The 17,811-nt window shown below is 37.0% G+C and overlaps 1 protein-coding gene across 1 annotated transcript in view; it reads right to left on the reverse strand.

Moving 5' to 3' along the window:
• Nucleotides 1–6,191: 6,191 nt before the first annotated feature.
• Nucleotides 6,192–17,811, reverse strand: part of LOC149563804 (Calcineurin-like metallo-phosphoesterase superfamily protein) — a 226,057-nt gene continuing 214,437 nt past the window's right edge. The window contains exons 5-9 of the mRNA XM_089826937.1: nt 17,382–17,522; nt 7,800–7,907; nt 7,205–7,433; nt 6,825–7,073; nt 6,192–6,662 (exon numbers count right to left, since the gene is read on the reverse strand). Coding sequence (XP_089683063.1) covers nt 6,577–6,662; nt 6,825–7,073; nt 7,205–7,433; nt 7,800–7,907; nt 17,382–17,522 — 813 coding nt within the window. The 3' untranslated portion in view covers nt 6,192–6,576. The remainder of the gene's footprint in view (nt 6,663–6,824; nt 7,074–7,204; nt 7,434–7,799; nt 7,908–17,381; nt 17,523–17,811) is intronic.

Below are 17,811 nucleotides of genomic sequence, written 5' to 3' on the forward strand. Positions count from 1 at the left end.
ACAGAGATTGTGAATAAATGGGTGGAAGGATATTTGAGAAACTATGTAACTGCACAACAAAAGGCTTGGATCAGATGGTTGCATATGGGAGAGTATTGTTATAATACCACTTATCATATGTCCATCAAGATGACTCCTTTCATGGCACTCTATGGTTATGAAGCATCTAGCTTCATGGATTTAGTTTTGGGGGACAATAGAGTGCTCAAAGCCAAAAACTTATTGTAGGATAGTCAGGACATCCTGAAAGTGCTCAAAGAGAATATACAATAGGCCCAAAATCAACAGAAATTGTATGCTGATCAACACCGAATAGAGCGTAGTTTCGAGGTAGGGGATATGGTTTACTTGAGGCTACAACCATATAGACAGTCATCGCTCAAGAAGAGCGGAGCTGAAAAATCGAAACCTAGATTTTATGGTCCCTACAGGGTGATTCACACAGTGGGCAAAGTCGCCTATGAGCTTGAGCTTCCAGAAGGCAATCGAGTGCACAATGTGTTTCATGTGTCTAGGCTTAAGAAAGCCATTGGTCAGAATGTAGTGCCTTCTGCAGATTTACACCCTTTGGATGAGGAGGGGAAGCTTGTGTTAGTACCTGAGGCTATTCTGGACACCAGAGAGAGGAAGCTTAGAAACAGGATAGTGAAGGAGTATTTGGTCAGATGGAGAGACCTGTCAGAGGAAGATTCTACATGGGAGAGTGAGCAGGTTATTCAGCAGGCTGGACTGAGATTGCTTGAGGACAAGCAATTTCAAGGGGGGTGGACTGTAATGTCCCCATTTTAGCAGTTGACCAAGTGTGTGTGCGTTAGCCTTGTTCTACATGGTCCCGAGGGCTAGCGAAGGGTTTAATGGGATCGTGGAGTGTTTTGGCCTAGTGATTTCCAGTTTGGGCCAAAATGAAGTTGATTTACTCAGTTTCAGGCATACTTACTATTTTTAGTAAGTCAACAGGGCACAGTGCAGGTCAATTTTGGTGATTGAATTTGATACTTCTCGGTGAGAGCTTTTCGATGAGCTATCACTCGCATTATTCGGAGTCCGATTGCTAATACATTTTAATGCCTGAAGTTTTATTAAAGTAACGTCTAATTTAATTATAAAATATTAAAGTGTTACTTTAATATTTATTTTATGGGGATGTGTACCCAAGAGAGACATAAGGGGTATTTTAATATGTGTTTTATATACTACACATCTTTTATCCCACATTGCCCATATGAGTTGAGCGGACCCTTGGAAATAGAATAAAAGGAAGCTTTTGTGGCTTCATTAGCCAAGTTGAATATGAGAAGAAATTGGTGTGTGAGTTGCAGCTTCGTTCTTGGCATTTGAGGACATCTATCCTCTCTTGTAACATTCTAAACGTCATTCCCTTGGGGTTTGGCCTTTGGAATTCTTTGTTATTGGCTTCATTATCAGGCAATTTAGTTGCATTTCCAGCTATAGGCAAATTTGGTATTTTGTTCATATCTTCTTCACTACTTTTCTGACGTTTATGCCGCTTTGAGAGAATGATATTACGAAGGTAGTGGACTGATTGAAAGACAAAGCACTGTAAAAGCAAGTTCGAAAGCATGGGCTGGAGTATTATGTCAAAACTGCTGAAGTAATTAGTGAGTTGATAAATCTGCCATGTATTTGGTTTTATGAATTCTGAAAATAACATTTTATTAGCAACAGTTCATTTCCACTTTGCATATTATTGTAGTTTCTTTCTTGTTTATGTTGTATGATACCAATTCCATGCACAAAACACAACAAACAAATAAACGTTTGATTTTCGGAGTTATAAGGGGTTTAAAACATTGAACGAAGAAATAAGAGGTTGAATGCAAACTGTTTGACAAAATTCCTTTCAGCAAATTGGTTTAGTTTTTTGGGACATCCAGGGGTGCCCATTACAGTTATGGCCTTCAAAAGTTGGGCTATTGAAATTTGTAAGATAATTTATCAAAAATGTATTGGCCGACTTTGTGTATTGTTAGGGTTTGTCGGCCCTAGGTATTAAGTTTGAGTATCTAGAACCTTCCCGAATGGCATAAAGCTACTTATTTAAGAAAGGCCCGAACATTGTCTAAGATAGCTTGGGGTGATACTTCGCAACACTGTCTTGTAGATTACTGTAAGGAAGACACCCATTTGGGTTAACATATTGTAAGTGAGAATTCTGTAACTCCACATTTGCAGCGATAATAAGGAGTCCATATTTTGGTCTTGCATTTGCTATTGTTTCTTTGTTTCTGTTATGAGTTCATGGTATTAAGGGGAGTCCCCTGCATCAATTCTAATGCCAAGAAAAATTGATTAAACCCTTTTTTCGAATAATGAAACTGTAGTGTTAGATTTGATACAAATTTGTACTGGAAAGAAAAGAAAATTTGTTGTCACACTATAATGACGGATGTCTGTCATTGATTTTTGTAAAGGACGATCAAAATTACATAATGATTCGATAACTATAATTATAGCAAGAAAGAAAGCAAAGTGCGTATGACAACCATGGAACAATTATAGCTTCAATTGGTTGATAGTTAACCAAAGAAGTCTAAGTTCATGTCTTTATCTCAAAGGAAAAGAAGAGAGACGATTAATACACCTACCCTGTCAATAGTACAGTTGTAGCGTGGAAATCTTAGGAAGCGAGAAAATATATAAAATCAAGAAAACTGGCAGTACATGAAAGGTTGAGACCGTGAAGGGAGCTATGTAACTATCTGCTTCAAAACTTGTACAAAACAATAAGTATGAAGATTTAAATGCACCACTAGAATACTTGACTTAAATAATCTAGAAACAGCAAACAGTGGAACTATAGTCAATGAGTTGGCAAAATAATATTCAAATCTGAATATTGAAGACATTTAGAGATCAGCACGTATCATTAGCACAGACTAACTTGAGTAACTTATGATGCTATTCTTCTTTCTGATAGAGCACTGGAGGATGGGCAGGTCATATAGTAGAGCCAAATTCAGAATACACAAACTTTGTAGGAGAACAGAGTTTCACTAGACCCTAATAAGAGTTTCCAAATAAACACCCTGAGGAGAACATAACCAAACCTAGGGACAAGCAAGAAGGTGAGATGTTGACTCCATCCTTTATGAAATCCTTGACTAAGGTAAGACTAATGGATGTCAGAATAGAGTTGCTAGATACATCCATGACAGAAGCCGGACTAGAGTAGCCATAGGCTACAAAATGTGACTGATCACGATGTAAGCATCTATACACCGGATTCTTATAAACTTTACTTGATCATCCACCAACCCTCACAGAGGGCCAAGTTTGCTTGGATCTCAAGCAGCCTAAGAGGGATTGATATCGATCCATGGTTGGGTGGTTAAACGCCCCAATGATGCCTTTTCCCTAGATGGTGATTCAAGCCGGAGACTTGGAACCATGCTTCTGCCACATCTACTCAATCAGCTCAACCTCTGTACACATTATGTGAATACTCTGTTTCAGTTAGCTGCATGTTACTTTCACCTAGAAAAGAATGTAATTTACTAATTAGATTAATTGTATTTTGTTTATTAAAATAGTAATGAAATCCCTTCTTGTTCATAGAAGTAAAATTTGAGATATTAGTCTGTAACAAGTATGTTATTCTTGTCAAAGATCGATTTAACGTAGTAATCATTATGACATGTATTCTTTCTTTAAAAATAAAAAATAAAAATATTGTTACATATTGTTGTTGATCCCGATGCCGTACACAACCAATCAGTTTAATTTTAACAGTTAGTAAACTAAATAAACTTTTGTTAATAATTTTTAGCATGTTACATTCTTCATTTTTATATTTTTTCAGATTTCCTCAAATAAACATCCATATTATTCCATTTTGCATGTGCAAATCTGGGATCATCTTGTCAAAACCATCTCTCAGAGCCAAAGCTCGAAACCTGCAGATCTGTAATCTTCTAATTTTAGCTACAGTAAAAAATCTTTTGACCAAAGCAGCCTATATTGATTGCATTAAAGAATTTGATTGTAGTTCATAATTTTTTTTCACAAACCATTGAATTTATATTAGCCTTCTTATTTTTTCTCATTTTGTGCAAAGCTTGCCTCCAGTTTTCTATTATTAGTATTGCAAAATCTTATCATGCGAACTCACTAAATACATACATGCAAAATCCTATTTAAAATAGCTTGTGCAATTGGTGTCCATGCTCCCCACGACTAGTTTTATGGTTTATGCAAAATCCTATTTAAAATCTTGCAATGACAATTCAATCCAATTCTCTCACCAATTGCTAAAAGTACTACATCTGTGTTGTATAGAATTTCATTAAATTAAATTATTTAGAGTTGTTTGAAAAATAACAAAACTAACAAACTTCACACAGCACTTGATGGAAAAGAGGGATGAGTGTTTGAAGGGAAATCAATTCATTCAAAGCAGTGGGATTTTTGTCTCCATATATGCTCCATAATATGACTTAAATAAGGTGCTAACGTGTTGGGCAACAGAATCCTGAAATGAAAAATGAGAATTATGCAAATCTTATCATGAAAGTGATCTGGAAATTGCACCTAGATAAAATGTTGACAACCAAGAGAAAATAGGCATCAATGAAGGGAAGAGACAAAGGTCATTCAGGCTTTACTATTGAATAGGAATAGTGATGAACAGTTTGGGTCAAATAGTGCAAAAACTGTGGCCTACATCCATCTGAACTCAAGCCTACATAACTAAGAAATCTTGTTTACAAGGATATTTCAGTGAGTACTAAAAAAGCCAACAAACTATAACAAAAAAATCAAGAATGGCTTGAAATATAAACCACACACATGAAAAAGATTAGTAGAAATCACAAATGCAGATCCTGTAGTCAAAAGTCTAATAAAATTTAAGTGATGAAAGTGGAAGAGCAAACTATTCACCTTGCTGCTACATACCTTGGAATAAAACCTAGAAAAAAAGATCTCCCTATCAATCTTAAGACTACAAGTCCCCATCCCACTAGTACAATGCCACTAGAAAAACAAAAATAATGCTTTGATATAGTCAGTTTCGTTCAGATGCCAAAAAAATGAGATCATAAAAAGACATGATGATGAGAGCAACTTTGTAAATTGTAATCATATCAATGCAGGTATCAAAAATATTGGCCAAGCAAGAAGCTAAGGCAATGACGTGCATGCTCAAATTAATTATTTAATGGACCACTCTATTGACAAGCAGACCAAATATTCTTGGGATTAAGCTTCATCATCGTTGTCACAAATTTTTGAGAAAAATTATTAACTTAGTTTCAAAAGGCCAGTTTGAAGATTGCTATGTCAACACGCTTTGTAATCAAATTTCGAAGCTTCCACACATTTCACATTAGCCTCCAGTGGCCACAGTTTTTTATTTTGTTTCCAATTTTCTTATTTAGAAATCCTATAAACTGAACTCGTAGGAGTATCTTACCATAAATATTGGTCAATTTTAAGTAAAGAAGTGAGGCTAATTATTACATGCTAACTGAAGGAAAGAGTTTCATGCTAATGAATTATCGGATATAAATAAAAAAGATGGATAACCATCCTTGCACACTAACTTTTCTCATCTATTAATAATTTAGTCTACAAAATGATATGATGGAGAAGGGAAGCTGACGATCCATGGGAATCATCCCTGGCTCCAAATTCAATGTGCTGTATGCCCCAAGGATGACAGGATAGGCATGAAATGTTCTCCTGCTGTCCCTGACACCCAAGCCCTGGTAGGAAATATCTCCAAGGATGTCTCCCTTTTGGGGGAATATTTGGGGATGCCCTAAATCCTCAAAGCAGCCCAGGGGGCATCATGTGTCCTCCAAGATCTTCTATTGACAATGATGTTAAGTTGGATTCATCAACATATAATGGAGTCCATTTCAGCCTGACATAGTATGGCTTTGTATCATTAATAGTCTAACAGATATATTTAGATGTTAGTATTAAGTAATTCTGAAATTTCAGCTTCTTTTGGTTTGTCTATGTTCTTTTTGGTATTTTTTATGTATTTGTATTTTTTTAAACTTAATTTTATTTTTGCACATTATATCCAGTCAACCCCCCCATTGACTCCAAAATAAATGGAAAATCACCATTCCCAAAACCTGTCTCTCCGTCACACATCCCCCATCCCTGAAACTTGAACAACATTCAAGGAAACAGATAAGTTTTTAGTTTTATAAGTAAACAAATGCCTAGAACATGTTTAAAATAAATTAAAACCAGAGAAGTTACATATTGTTTAAATTACAAAACCAGAGATGTTAATATTGTACAAAAAAATTCCATACCAACTTTCCTTTACTGCAATTTCTTGGAATCCTTTTAATGCAGTACTACTTGCAGCTACCACGTGCTCCTTTTGAAATATTCTCAAAAACATCTCTGGGTGCACGGTGTCTCTTTAAAGTGAGCTTTCATATTGCCCCTTCAACCTCAAGGTGGAAAAAATGTCAAAGGGATCAATGTTTATCCACCTCCCAATGCTGGGAACAACAACATTTGCAACTGATTTTAAGTTTTCCTTGAACTCTGAATAAAGATTTCTTGTCCATTGTTGACTGTGAAGAAAGTCCTTCATTCAGTCTTGACCTTTTGTAAAATGAATTTGTATACGACCATTGCCAAAACTACCAACAATGCCAAAGCCAGAAACAAGATAACTGCATAATATCATATAAGAAAGGAAAAGGTCATCAGAAAGAGTTCAAACCTTGAGGGGAAGAAAAACTATAATGGAAAAACAACATTGTGATTCATATAAAGCATTAGATTTGAATTTTAATTTCAAACATGAACTTGTTTGGTTGGTGACATTTTATTACCTGTGATCATTCCATAGAAAGTGGCTGCAAGACGGTACCTTACAAGCCAGGGAAGATCCATTTCAAGAGAACAGTGATGTCTTATCTTACCAACTTTTATTTTTGTTTCCCTCATAACACCATTTTGTAGGTCTGACAGTAAAATATGAGCATCCATAACAGGCTCTCCATGTACATCCCTCACTTCCACTTTGATAACGACTGGACTTGCATTCCAGTCAATTTCAATTGCTCCAAAATTTGGCTTGCCTGAAACGTGACATAAGAACATATAAGCACACTTCCAAGAACTTCCTGATACAATTGACTTCAGAAAATTAGAGTTAAACAGAAGTTCAAACCATATAAATATTGCAACAATAGAAATTAAACTAACTCACCATATACACATGACTTATATCGACAATGTTTCCCAAACACTCTCATGGTACTAGGAGTCAAAAATGCTGCAATTCTAACCAAAAAAGACATTGAAGGTGGAACAGCATATTCTACTGCATGAGTAAGCCCACTTGAAGTTATGTCATGAAGTGGATAGCCAACTCCACAGTCATATCTTGTAATTTCACCAAAATGAACATCACCACTTATAAAAACAACTCCACTTCTCTGTACAGATAAAATTGAAATTAATATAAAAGCTAAAATTAAGGAATATGTGTGCATATCATATCATCCTCGTGAATTTAAGATAATAATTACAGAAAATGCAATAATAAATGAAAATAACTGAATTCAATTTTATAGTTCTTCAAGATTTAGAGCACAAATCCAACTGAACAGAAACTATTGATAAATGTTGGCTCATAAGTTTAGGTTGAACAAATCAAAGTGCATTCACGTTTTAAAGGAATGCAATTGCTCCAACATCTAATTACTAATATGACTGAATTGTTGACTGACAAATTTCTATCAAAGATCTATAAACATTCATTCCACAGAGAGTCATCCAAAATGTTATTCCTTAATACCAACATTACTATCTGCAATAAGTTTGAAAAGGCGATCACGCTCCTTTGGAAAGTGTGTCCATGATTCCACATAAAATAGAGGTTGTACCACAGCAGAAAAATTGGATACAACCTGTAACAAACAAGATAGAAAACAGGTCAAATAGGATACAAGAGCGAGAATATGCTAGAAGCTTGAATGAATGATCAAGAAACTTTAAACAAATTAATTATACTATGTTATTGAACTTCTTAACAGCTTTCTAATATGAATGCTTAATGGAAAATCAATGCACTTGCTGCTTTAAAACTCGGGTTCAGAACATGGTAAAGGCACCTTACATTGATGTTGTAATATTATTGGTGTAGAAGTAAGTTTAATTCCCAAGAGAAATGGAAATTTAAATAATAGTAAAGAAATCATTCATGATTTGCAATTCTACTGAAATATTTGTTGTAATGGGGGTCACACATCATGATAGATATTCATGAGCTTGTTTAAGTACTAGTGGGCATGCCACAATAACAGAAAACATATGAATGTCCATACTACAATTATGCGCATGTTACAACTGTGATGAGACTTTGTGCAATTTACAATAATGGTGCTCACATGACCCAACGTAATGCTCTTTCCCTTTGCTAGAACTGCATTGCCAAGCTTATGTTAATTAAAGGTTCATCTCATGGAGTGCTCGGTTTCTTTCAACTTAATACACACAAATGATGAACAAATTACATGCTTCAATGACAATATATTCATGCTTACTAGATTGGAAAAATGGCCATGCTTTTGTTTAGCTGGTTGTACTAGAAGTCATTCTTTTGTGCAAGTAACCCAATTTATCCATCCTTACCATGCAAAATAAGTGGATGTGAATACCAGTGACCAAATGAAAGAAACAAAAAGGCTGAATTGACCCAGTATCTCATACATTTTTCCTTGCATCTCTCCTTGGTTTCCAATTGGGCATGCTCTTCATACTCATGGTGATTAAATAGTCCTCATTGCTTGCTCTACAAGTGGAATTGACATCTTCAATATAACTAGAATCTTGAGAAATGGTCAATATGCTACTCAAATACCCATATAAAGGAAAAGCATCTAAAAAACAATTAAATGTTTTATACAAGAATTGAATTGGCCATTCCCTACAATACAATAGTGGGAAAGATTTCCATAAGATCTATTCTCTCTCTGATTTTGGTATTGTTGCTATGCTTCTCTTCCCCTTTTCCTCATGGATGTTCTTTCTCACCCTTGTCATGTTTTGGATTGAACTCTAGATGAGTCTTTGGCACTTGCCATCCCAACTCCCTCCACCTTGCAGTGAAAGCATTAGTTGTTAGATTTACACACTTAAAGAAAATGGTTGCTTGGCTTGTGGAGTGTCTTGATCATTCTCCTTCTTTCATAATCCATTATATGGAATATATGCTCCTTAGAGGTTTTTTCCTTGCACTAGTTCTACCACAAAAAGGAACAATATGTGCTCCTAACTATTGAAGCAAAAGATGAAATTTCTACCTTTGGTATACCTTATTTTATTCTCCATTTGCTTGCTTTCCTTTTCCTTAGGTCTATCTATGATAAAGTAGGTCAACTGTAATATCCCAGTCTCTTCTTTGCATCTTTCCTCCTTTGTCATTTGTACATGTCTTTATCTTTGAAGGCTCATCTTTGTCCTCTTAAGGTGGAATCTTGCTTTCTTCCACTTGTGTTGTGGGTTGTACTTTGGACATAAACCATGCTAAGGCTTCAAAACTAATGTTAAGAGATGATTTGACCTTCCTTTGGCTGTCCTTTGGTTTGTGCACAATGTAGTCTATTCCTTGAGCATTCACCAATCTCCATGCTCCCATGTCCAATTCCGTCATATTTAGATTTTCCTCTTCTATAATGGGTTTGAGTATTCCTTGACTTTCCTTGGCAAGTTCCTGCATCACCACTCATCTGTGTTAGCAAATTCCAAGTTGTACATTTGTTACGCTCTTCAAACATGTCAGTGGATCCATCAAATTTAATATATTTGATATCCTAAAAGAGAACATGCTCATCGATGCCATTTTTGCATACAATATTAAATATTTGTTGTTTGTTTCTACGTTGTGTTACCCAATACTTTGAAATCTTCTTTTGTACCCATATGGGTTCAGTTTAGGTGCACCTAAATATTCCCTGGTAATTAGGAGTATCCAAGAAGTACCCTTGACATATCGAGGATGTACCCGACCAAACCCAAGAGCACTCCCCACACCTAGGGCCCAAAAATTATTTAAAAAGTACACTGTTAAAAACAAGTGTCCCCTACAGTAAGGGCATAACATACTTTTCAATTCATTCAAGAAACCAAAAAGACCAAAATTGCATTTTTTACCTCAAAGCCACCATTGTTGGTTTTTAAAGGTTTTCTCTTTTTTTGGGGCAAGGAGTGTAGGAAATTCAAATCTACTCCAATAAGGTAGAAATATCTATGCAAAGAAGTGTTGGAACAATTTGTCATTCACCAAAAGCTCGAACTTTTAATGCCCAATACAAATGCTAGATTTAACCAATCCATGGCACAACTCTCAAGGGAGGTGCTGACCACCAAGTCAACAATCTTAACAATCTCTCCATCAACACCAACTAAGCTTCAACACCCACTGAAGGGAGACTTGAACCCGTGACCAAAGGCTCTTATTCTACTTGTTAGAAGCATTTGTTGTTGCACCAAAAGCTCGAACTTCTCATGCCCGATACAAATGCCAGATTTAACCTAATCCACAGCATGAATCTCAAAAGAGGGGCTGACCACCAAGTCAACAAATCTCAAAAAGAAGATTTAACCATCAAAGGGGCGAACATCTTTCATTTTTTCAAGTTTTGAAATATATTTTTTGAAGGTTATTACAAGTTTTTCAAGGTGTTCTAAAAACATCTTTTTTATTTTTTTAAAAAACTTTCTTATGCATTCTTAAGGGTTATTACACTATTTTAATTTATTAAGTTGCAGAGGTTGTTAATTTGTAACTTTTTTGGTTTCAAGTTTTTAAAGAATGGTTGGTAGTCACTTGCCCCAGATGCAAGGAGTTTATTTAAATGTATTGGCTTGTCACCTATTTGGCAACATATGACAATGATTGAATAACTTCTTAGTGGTCAAAATTATATTTCACATTATAGCCAATGTAGAAAAGAGTATAAGAGCTCATACAATCAAGTGAAAGTTCAGTTCTATGCTATTCCTCACCAAGAGATAAGAGTTCATCATGGGATAAATTAAAATGGATTCCCAAAGCAACAAATATTGGCTTATATTAAATTAAAAGAGGATACTGACATAATAAGTAATAAATAAAAGGAAAAAAACACAACCTTGACATGAAAAGTTTGCACAAACCTCTTAGTGGTTTATGACAACTGATTGGCTCACACTCTTTGATGCCAATTCCACCATTTTTTGGAGATAAGATTAGATAAATCTATTAATGTCCAACAAGAGACCAGAAAAGGGTCTATGGGACTAAAAAACATACAACAAGGCCACAACCAACAATGAGACACCAAATGGTGCCTAGGGAAAGAACAAGAAAGAGCCAAACAAGAGACCAAAAGAACAAAACCAAAAGCAACCACGACACCCTAGTTGAGTAGAAGTAGTTCATGATTGAAGAATAAGGTCTATAGTGAGGGTGAGTCCTAGGCCATCTTAAAGAAAGCCTAGAGGTAGCGTGATGTGAAAGAGAGTAGCTCCTACGACGCCTCATAGACTTGATGTGCCTTGAGCCGAGTGAGCCAAGAGACTTCTTCAAGCCCTATGTCAGAGAGGTGAGCATCAAGAAAGAGGTGATAAGCTGATTTGAAACCTATCTTGATGGGAAATGGAGCGTCATGGTGTAATCATGACGCTACTTCCTGGAGGTAGAGAGAAAGGCACACTGGTCGGTATATATGAAGAAAGATGAGAATGATTTGCAATCACGAAACAAATAGTAGAATATCCCCCTGATCTCATAGTAAATGGGGCATCGGAAAATAAAGTGCATCTTAGTGTCAATCTCACCTTGAGGGCAAAGACAGAAAATCCTAGTAGCTCTGTCAATATGGTGTTTTGTATGAATATATAGCTTATGAGAGCCCACTGTGAAAGAACCCAAGAAGATGTGAAGGGCATGGCTCTAGTGGCAAGCAAGGTACGAGGGTGTACAATAGTCCCTTCCTAGAGATTTAGAAAGTGCTCAGTGTAAAAGGCCATACTTGGTCGAAGTCGCCCTAGAGGGTTACTCCAAGTTATGCTACTATGATGTCAATAGATGTCGAACTTGAGATGCTAATTCAACTCTTGCCGAGAGGGAGTAGGTGAGTAGTGGCATCCAAAGAAAACTAGAAGGGGGGAAGACGATCCATAGTAATACCCACAAAACTCAACATGGCAAAAACTTGAAACCAATAATGGCCTCTACTGGAAGAGTCAATGCTCGCTATCATCTCAAAGGAGCAATGGGCAAGATAAGAGTATCTATGACAACCCTCAGAAGAATTAGCTAAGTTCTGAAGATAGTGAAGGAACCAAACTAGATGAAAGATGGCCCCGAGTTTGAAAGGATGAGCGCTAGACTTGGCCAAAATAACACTGTGAGGGTGAATTGATGGCATCTGAGGATGCACCATAGAAGTAGGATCTAGACCTGCTCCACTAAAGTCCAATTTGACTCCAAGAGGGAGGGCCCCCAAACCACAAAGCCATAGGGCACAATTGTTCTAGCAAGGGAGTCCAAAAGAGACATCTTGGACTTGGTGTCTGAAGCATTGTCTCTCCAAAACAACAAGGGAACCAAGAACCTGTTAACCTGGGGCTGCATGGTAGGTTTCATGCAAAAGTGGGGTCCAAAGAACTTAACCCCCAGATAAATATAGAATGAAGCAATCTCAATCTCGTCAGCCTAAAAATGGAAATGGAGATGAGAGGTCTTTACATAGTTGAAGTCCATAACTCGGGTTTTACCCTCCTTCACAAGCTTTTTTGAGTTGGAAAAGGACGCCAAACTATCAAGAAGATGCTAGAGACCATCCCAGGAGGAGGCCAATAGGACCACATTATCAAAAAACAACAAAATGGAGATCAGGACCCGATGTAGGTAGCAACTATTCTTGTGGAGTGAGAAATCTCGAAGGAAGGTGTCGAACTCATTGATGTAAATGCCAAAAAGGGTGGGAGAGAGAGGGAAGCCTTGCTTTACCCTAATAGTGCTCTAAATATGTGTTGAGAAGCCCGAAGTAGTCTCAAATCTACCCACCACACACTTGTATAGTCTCAAGATAGTGGTCAAAAGAATCTCCAAGATCTTAATATCTCTAAGTCTCTAAAAGAAAGCCTCATAGGGGATATATTAAAAGCTATGCAAAAGTCCACAAAGAAGCTAAAGAATTTTGCACAGTGATGCCAAGCCTCCTCAATGATAGCTCACAAAGTCAAAATGTGATCCATAGTCTGTAAGTCATCCCAGGAACCAGCTTGACCTCTAGCCCAATACTGACGTCAATCAAGCTCCTTGGATAAAATGGAATTCAACACAGTGGCGTAGAGATTGAAAAAGGTATGCCAAATCATGATGGTCCCAGCCTGAGCCTCTGAATCAAGTAAATGATGTGACATGACACGAAGAAGGCAAGCCAATACAAACCACTCTATTGAAGAGCACTAAGAGGGAGGATCCCAAAACAGTAATACCAAGCTTGAAGAGTTCCGCTTGGAACCCTTCCTCATTTGTAGACTTGCTACTGGTCATGAATCTAATAGCCTCCCAATGTTGGAGGTTGTGAAGAGATGGCAACAGGGCAGAATAGTGAGGTGGAGAGGAGGGTGGTTGGGATATCATAAAGAGTGTAAGCATGTGAGACAAGAGAGTAGTGGTGCAAGATGGAGGGAGGGGGAGGGTGGCGGGGGAAAAGGGTGTGCCAAAAGAGCTTGGGAGATTGAAAGAGGGATGCTTTGAGGGATCTGCATTACATCGTGCAAAACAAATGCTTCTTAAGGCGAAGAAAGCTATGGTAAGTAAGTCGTTGTTGGACAATTGAGGGCAAGAGCGGGGGGTGGAGAGGGTCAGATGAACCGAGCGGTGAAAGGACTTGTGATCCTCATCAAACCACCAATTCAGAGGACAAGTTCTCAAATGCTTGAGGCTAGATGGCGAGGAGATTAGGTGAGAGATGGAAAGGAGGGCAGATTCCCAAAGCGTGGCTACAAGTTGATAAAAAAGAGTGGAGCCATCCATAGGAGCCGAATAGGGGTGTGCAGGAAGGAGTCGTGGGAGGTGAAAGATGAAGAGGTCATGGTCACAATTGGAAAAGCATAAGTGTGGGTGGAGATCGACATGAGGGGGGAGGGGGTGGTAGGGTGGGGGAAAGTGGGGAGATCCCAAGGGTGAGGCTAAGGAAGGCATGATTGGGCAACAGGAGGTGGGAAATGGTGAAGTTGACAATGAGAAGAATAAAAGAGGCACACGAAAGGACATAGTCAAGTGTACTTGCACCTCTGTAGTGAGACCAACAGGTGAAAGAACCGGAGCCAGGGAAGCAGGAGAGCCTGTTTAGGATCACCAAGTCTAAGGACTCACAAAGATGGAATAAATGACACCCATATCTTGTGAGTGGTCTCTCACAATCCTCAGAAGAACATTGTAAGCCCTAGGTCAATGGGTCTAACTCAGAAGTGCAAATCAAGTAGTTAACAACTATGGAGGGGAGTCTAAAAGTCTCTAGTCCATGCATTGAAGTCATCGAGAATAATGATGTCAACCAAGGCTGAAAATTTGTTCATATGCTCAAGTAAGTCCTCGTAAGGGTCGCCACCCTCAGTATTGTGAACATAGGACGAGGAAGTAGGTGGGAAGTAGCAAACCGCCAAGAAAATATCACTATCGTGTGAAGTAGTAGTATGACTAATATGAATCTACACGAATTTGGCCAAGCTATCGGAATAAGCCACTGTAGTCACACTGAACTCCACCTGACCCCCTAATCCCACTAGAAAACCTAAACTTGTCTCTGAAAATCTCTAAAAGAAGAAAACCACTGGTACCCAAAAAAAATCCAAGAAGAGGATGAACGAGGCTCTCATGAGTCTCCGTAACAAGAAGGATTTTGGTAGAAGTGGTAGCATCCTGTAAGAGACCCCAAGGTACAGTTTTCATTCCAATAGTTGACATGCAATGAGCCACAACGATGCTCATTGATGTCCAACTCTCGCTGGGATTGTCATTTGGCCTTGACAACCAATCTCAATTCCCATCCCAAAGGAGAGGAATCACAGATAACTTCTCCAAGATTCTTGATAACCACCCACTTCCCATTGCATCTAGCCTCTACAACTAGACCACAAGTTTTCAACTCAACAACATGTGATTTTGTAAGGTCCTCATCCAAAAAGATCTTAGGGGGAAGAGGGGATAATTTCCTCCTCACTCTAGGAATGTGAAGATGATCAGCCAAAGAGAGGAATCAGAGGTAGAGGGTGTTGTCGTGCCCAATCTAGGCTTGGTCCAGGGTGTTGTCTGTAATGCCTAACTGATCGTTGATGAAGTAGCCAGTGGAGATAGGATCAATAGAGGGAGGAAGAAGTCCTCAAACATGCAGATTGAGCTCCCATGCACATCTAATATGCCCATCCGCCAATCAAGCCTGAAGCAGTTCCTCAACACCCAAGAGGGGGGCAGGGCAGGTGTTGCTGCAAATGGAAGCCCATGATTTGAGTTGTCTCTATTTTGGATAGCAGAGAGGTCTGCTTCATGTCAAGTTTTGCCTACCATCCCTACCCTCTATATGACTATCTTAACAAGCATCTTAGAGGGAGCAAAACAATTACCTAGCTGCCCTTCAATATCTCTCTAAAATTTCTTATGTCTATTTGGGAGGTAAATAGAGGAATCTCTCATCTTCAACTTGAGATTTTGATATACTGGTCATGTTTGATGGTACATACATGAATAGAATATTCAGCGATAGAAGTAATTTGATTTACAATTCCAATTTAAATGACAGCATGCAAGCTACAAAATCTAACGTGTTATAAAATGAAAACTAGCAATATTGAAACAATTTAATTGCTAAGCAATAGGATTTTTCTATAAAATAGAGAATATATTAAGAGGACATCCTTTGTAGAAGAGATGTATGACTTTAACTATTTATTGGAATTTACCAAATTTATAACTCCATACCATTGATAATAAATTAGTGAGATAAGTAATTGAAGGAACCTCCTTAAGAACTAAAGTCATCACCTACAATGGTGGCAAAGTGTCCTTGAAAATCAGAGTAAGTACAAATAGCTTGGAAACCATTGTGAGGTGTGGAAATGGAGTTATTTCAGTGGTGCCACCCGTTGAGATCATAATTCCTTGATCATAGGTTAGAATTTGAAAGTTAAATATGCACTGAAAAGCTGAAATTATGAACAAGTTTCAGATGTTCCCATAGTTAGTTTCCTCTTGAGGAATCAAAACCAAATTATAGGGCCAAATTCTACTTTAAAGGACCTCAAAAATCTGAATTAAAAAAGAAATGAAATATCAAAAAAATCATTTTTTTGATTTTTTCTAAATTAATAAAAAACACCAGTTAAATGACTTCTCAAATCACTTTTCTAAAACTAGAGCCAATGTTCTTTCGTGTCAGAAATTTCATTAGATTCCATGTTGACACTTACCAAAGCTCCCACATTTTGAATGTTTGATGATCAATCTGAATCTACATATAGGCAACCTACCTAGTTGTACTCTTTTGTGATCTAAAATGTAATATTCAGAGGCATGAAATTGAGCAACATTATCAAGGTTGTTACATCTTGTTCTTCCATGACATGTCCACCATGAAATTTACTAGAGAATGGATAGGGTGAAAGATGTTTTATCATTAGAGTAAGTGGAGACTTTGAAAATTATATTTATATTCCATCCAGCCTCCAAGTAATTAGTAATAAGTTACAAATCATACTTCACCCTCCAATTACTAACTAGGTAATGTTTCTTGAAATATAATGTTCATGTATGCACAAATGAATATTTTACAACAGCTTTTTTAATATATCTAATATAATTATTTGACATGTCATTATACTCCTTGCCTAATCTTTTTCATATATGTCAAAGTTTAGTGATTGCATAGATTTTGTTCATTTTGTGCATTTCAAATTTAAGAGTCACTCTCTAATGTTTTTAAAGTCCATCGTTCATCGGTTTACTAACACAAGTATAGGATATCTTTTATGATTCATTTGTCTCTACGAAGAGTATTTTCACATGTAGGAAATTACATATAGAGGACCTTCTCCAAAAACAATCATATAAAATTGCTTATGCTTATTCATTCTTCATTGTTTCCATTAGGATGGAAATTGAGAGAAAGCATATTGCATTGGAATTCTAAATTCGATTATAGCCTTGAATAATATAATATCCATAGCAATAATAACAGGAGCCTCAAAACAAGACATAATTCTTGTAACAATTCCATACATTTTCAATCATTTGTTTCAGCTCTCTTTCATGTAGGTGAAAAAAAATTATATCAAAAGAATTTTCATACTCTGGAACAGCAATGCAAACATAAACAAAAATGTCATACCTGAATGGAAGATGCAATAATTGTAATTTGAGTCTCATTACCCTTTAACTCTTTCTCTAACCAAGTCCATTGTGTTTCTCCTAGCATTTCTCCATTGCTAAATAATAAATCTCTATGGTATCTTGTGTCCAATAGAATCACCTAGCCAATGACATTCCAAAATGATATTAAGTAATTTTTTCTGTATTTTATATCCCTTTCTTCACACTAAATGAAAATATCATTTATTTATGGAAATCGCAATAACAATAATAAATGTCAAAAAGTAACAAATCCAAGATGCATAATATCCAATGAGATATTATATGAGACAGCATACACCATATTAGAGTAAATTGAAATAGATATGAGTTTGTATGAAGCTCTGAGGGGGCAAGCAAAATAACCAAGTCAAAAGGTATATTTTTTGCTCTAAAACACTGGCATAGCT

The sequence above is a fragment of the Cupressus sempervirens genome, chromosome 4 (genome assembly GCF_028749045.1).
Source record: "Cupressus sempervirens isolate cs-2001-9-10 chromosome 4, ASM2874904v1, whole genome shotgun sequence".
In the NCBI taxonomy this organism is placed as follows: Eukaryota; Viridiplantae; Streptophyta; class Pinopsida; order Cupressales; family Cupressaceae; genus Cupressus; species Cupressus sempervirens.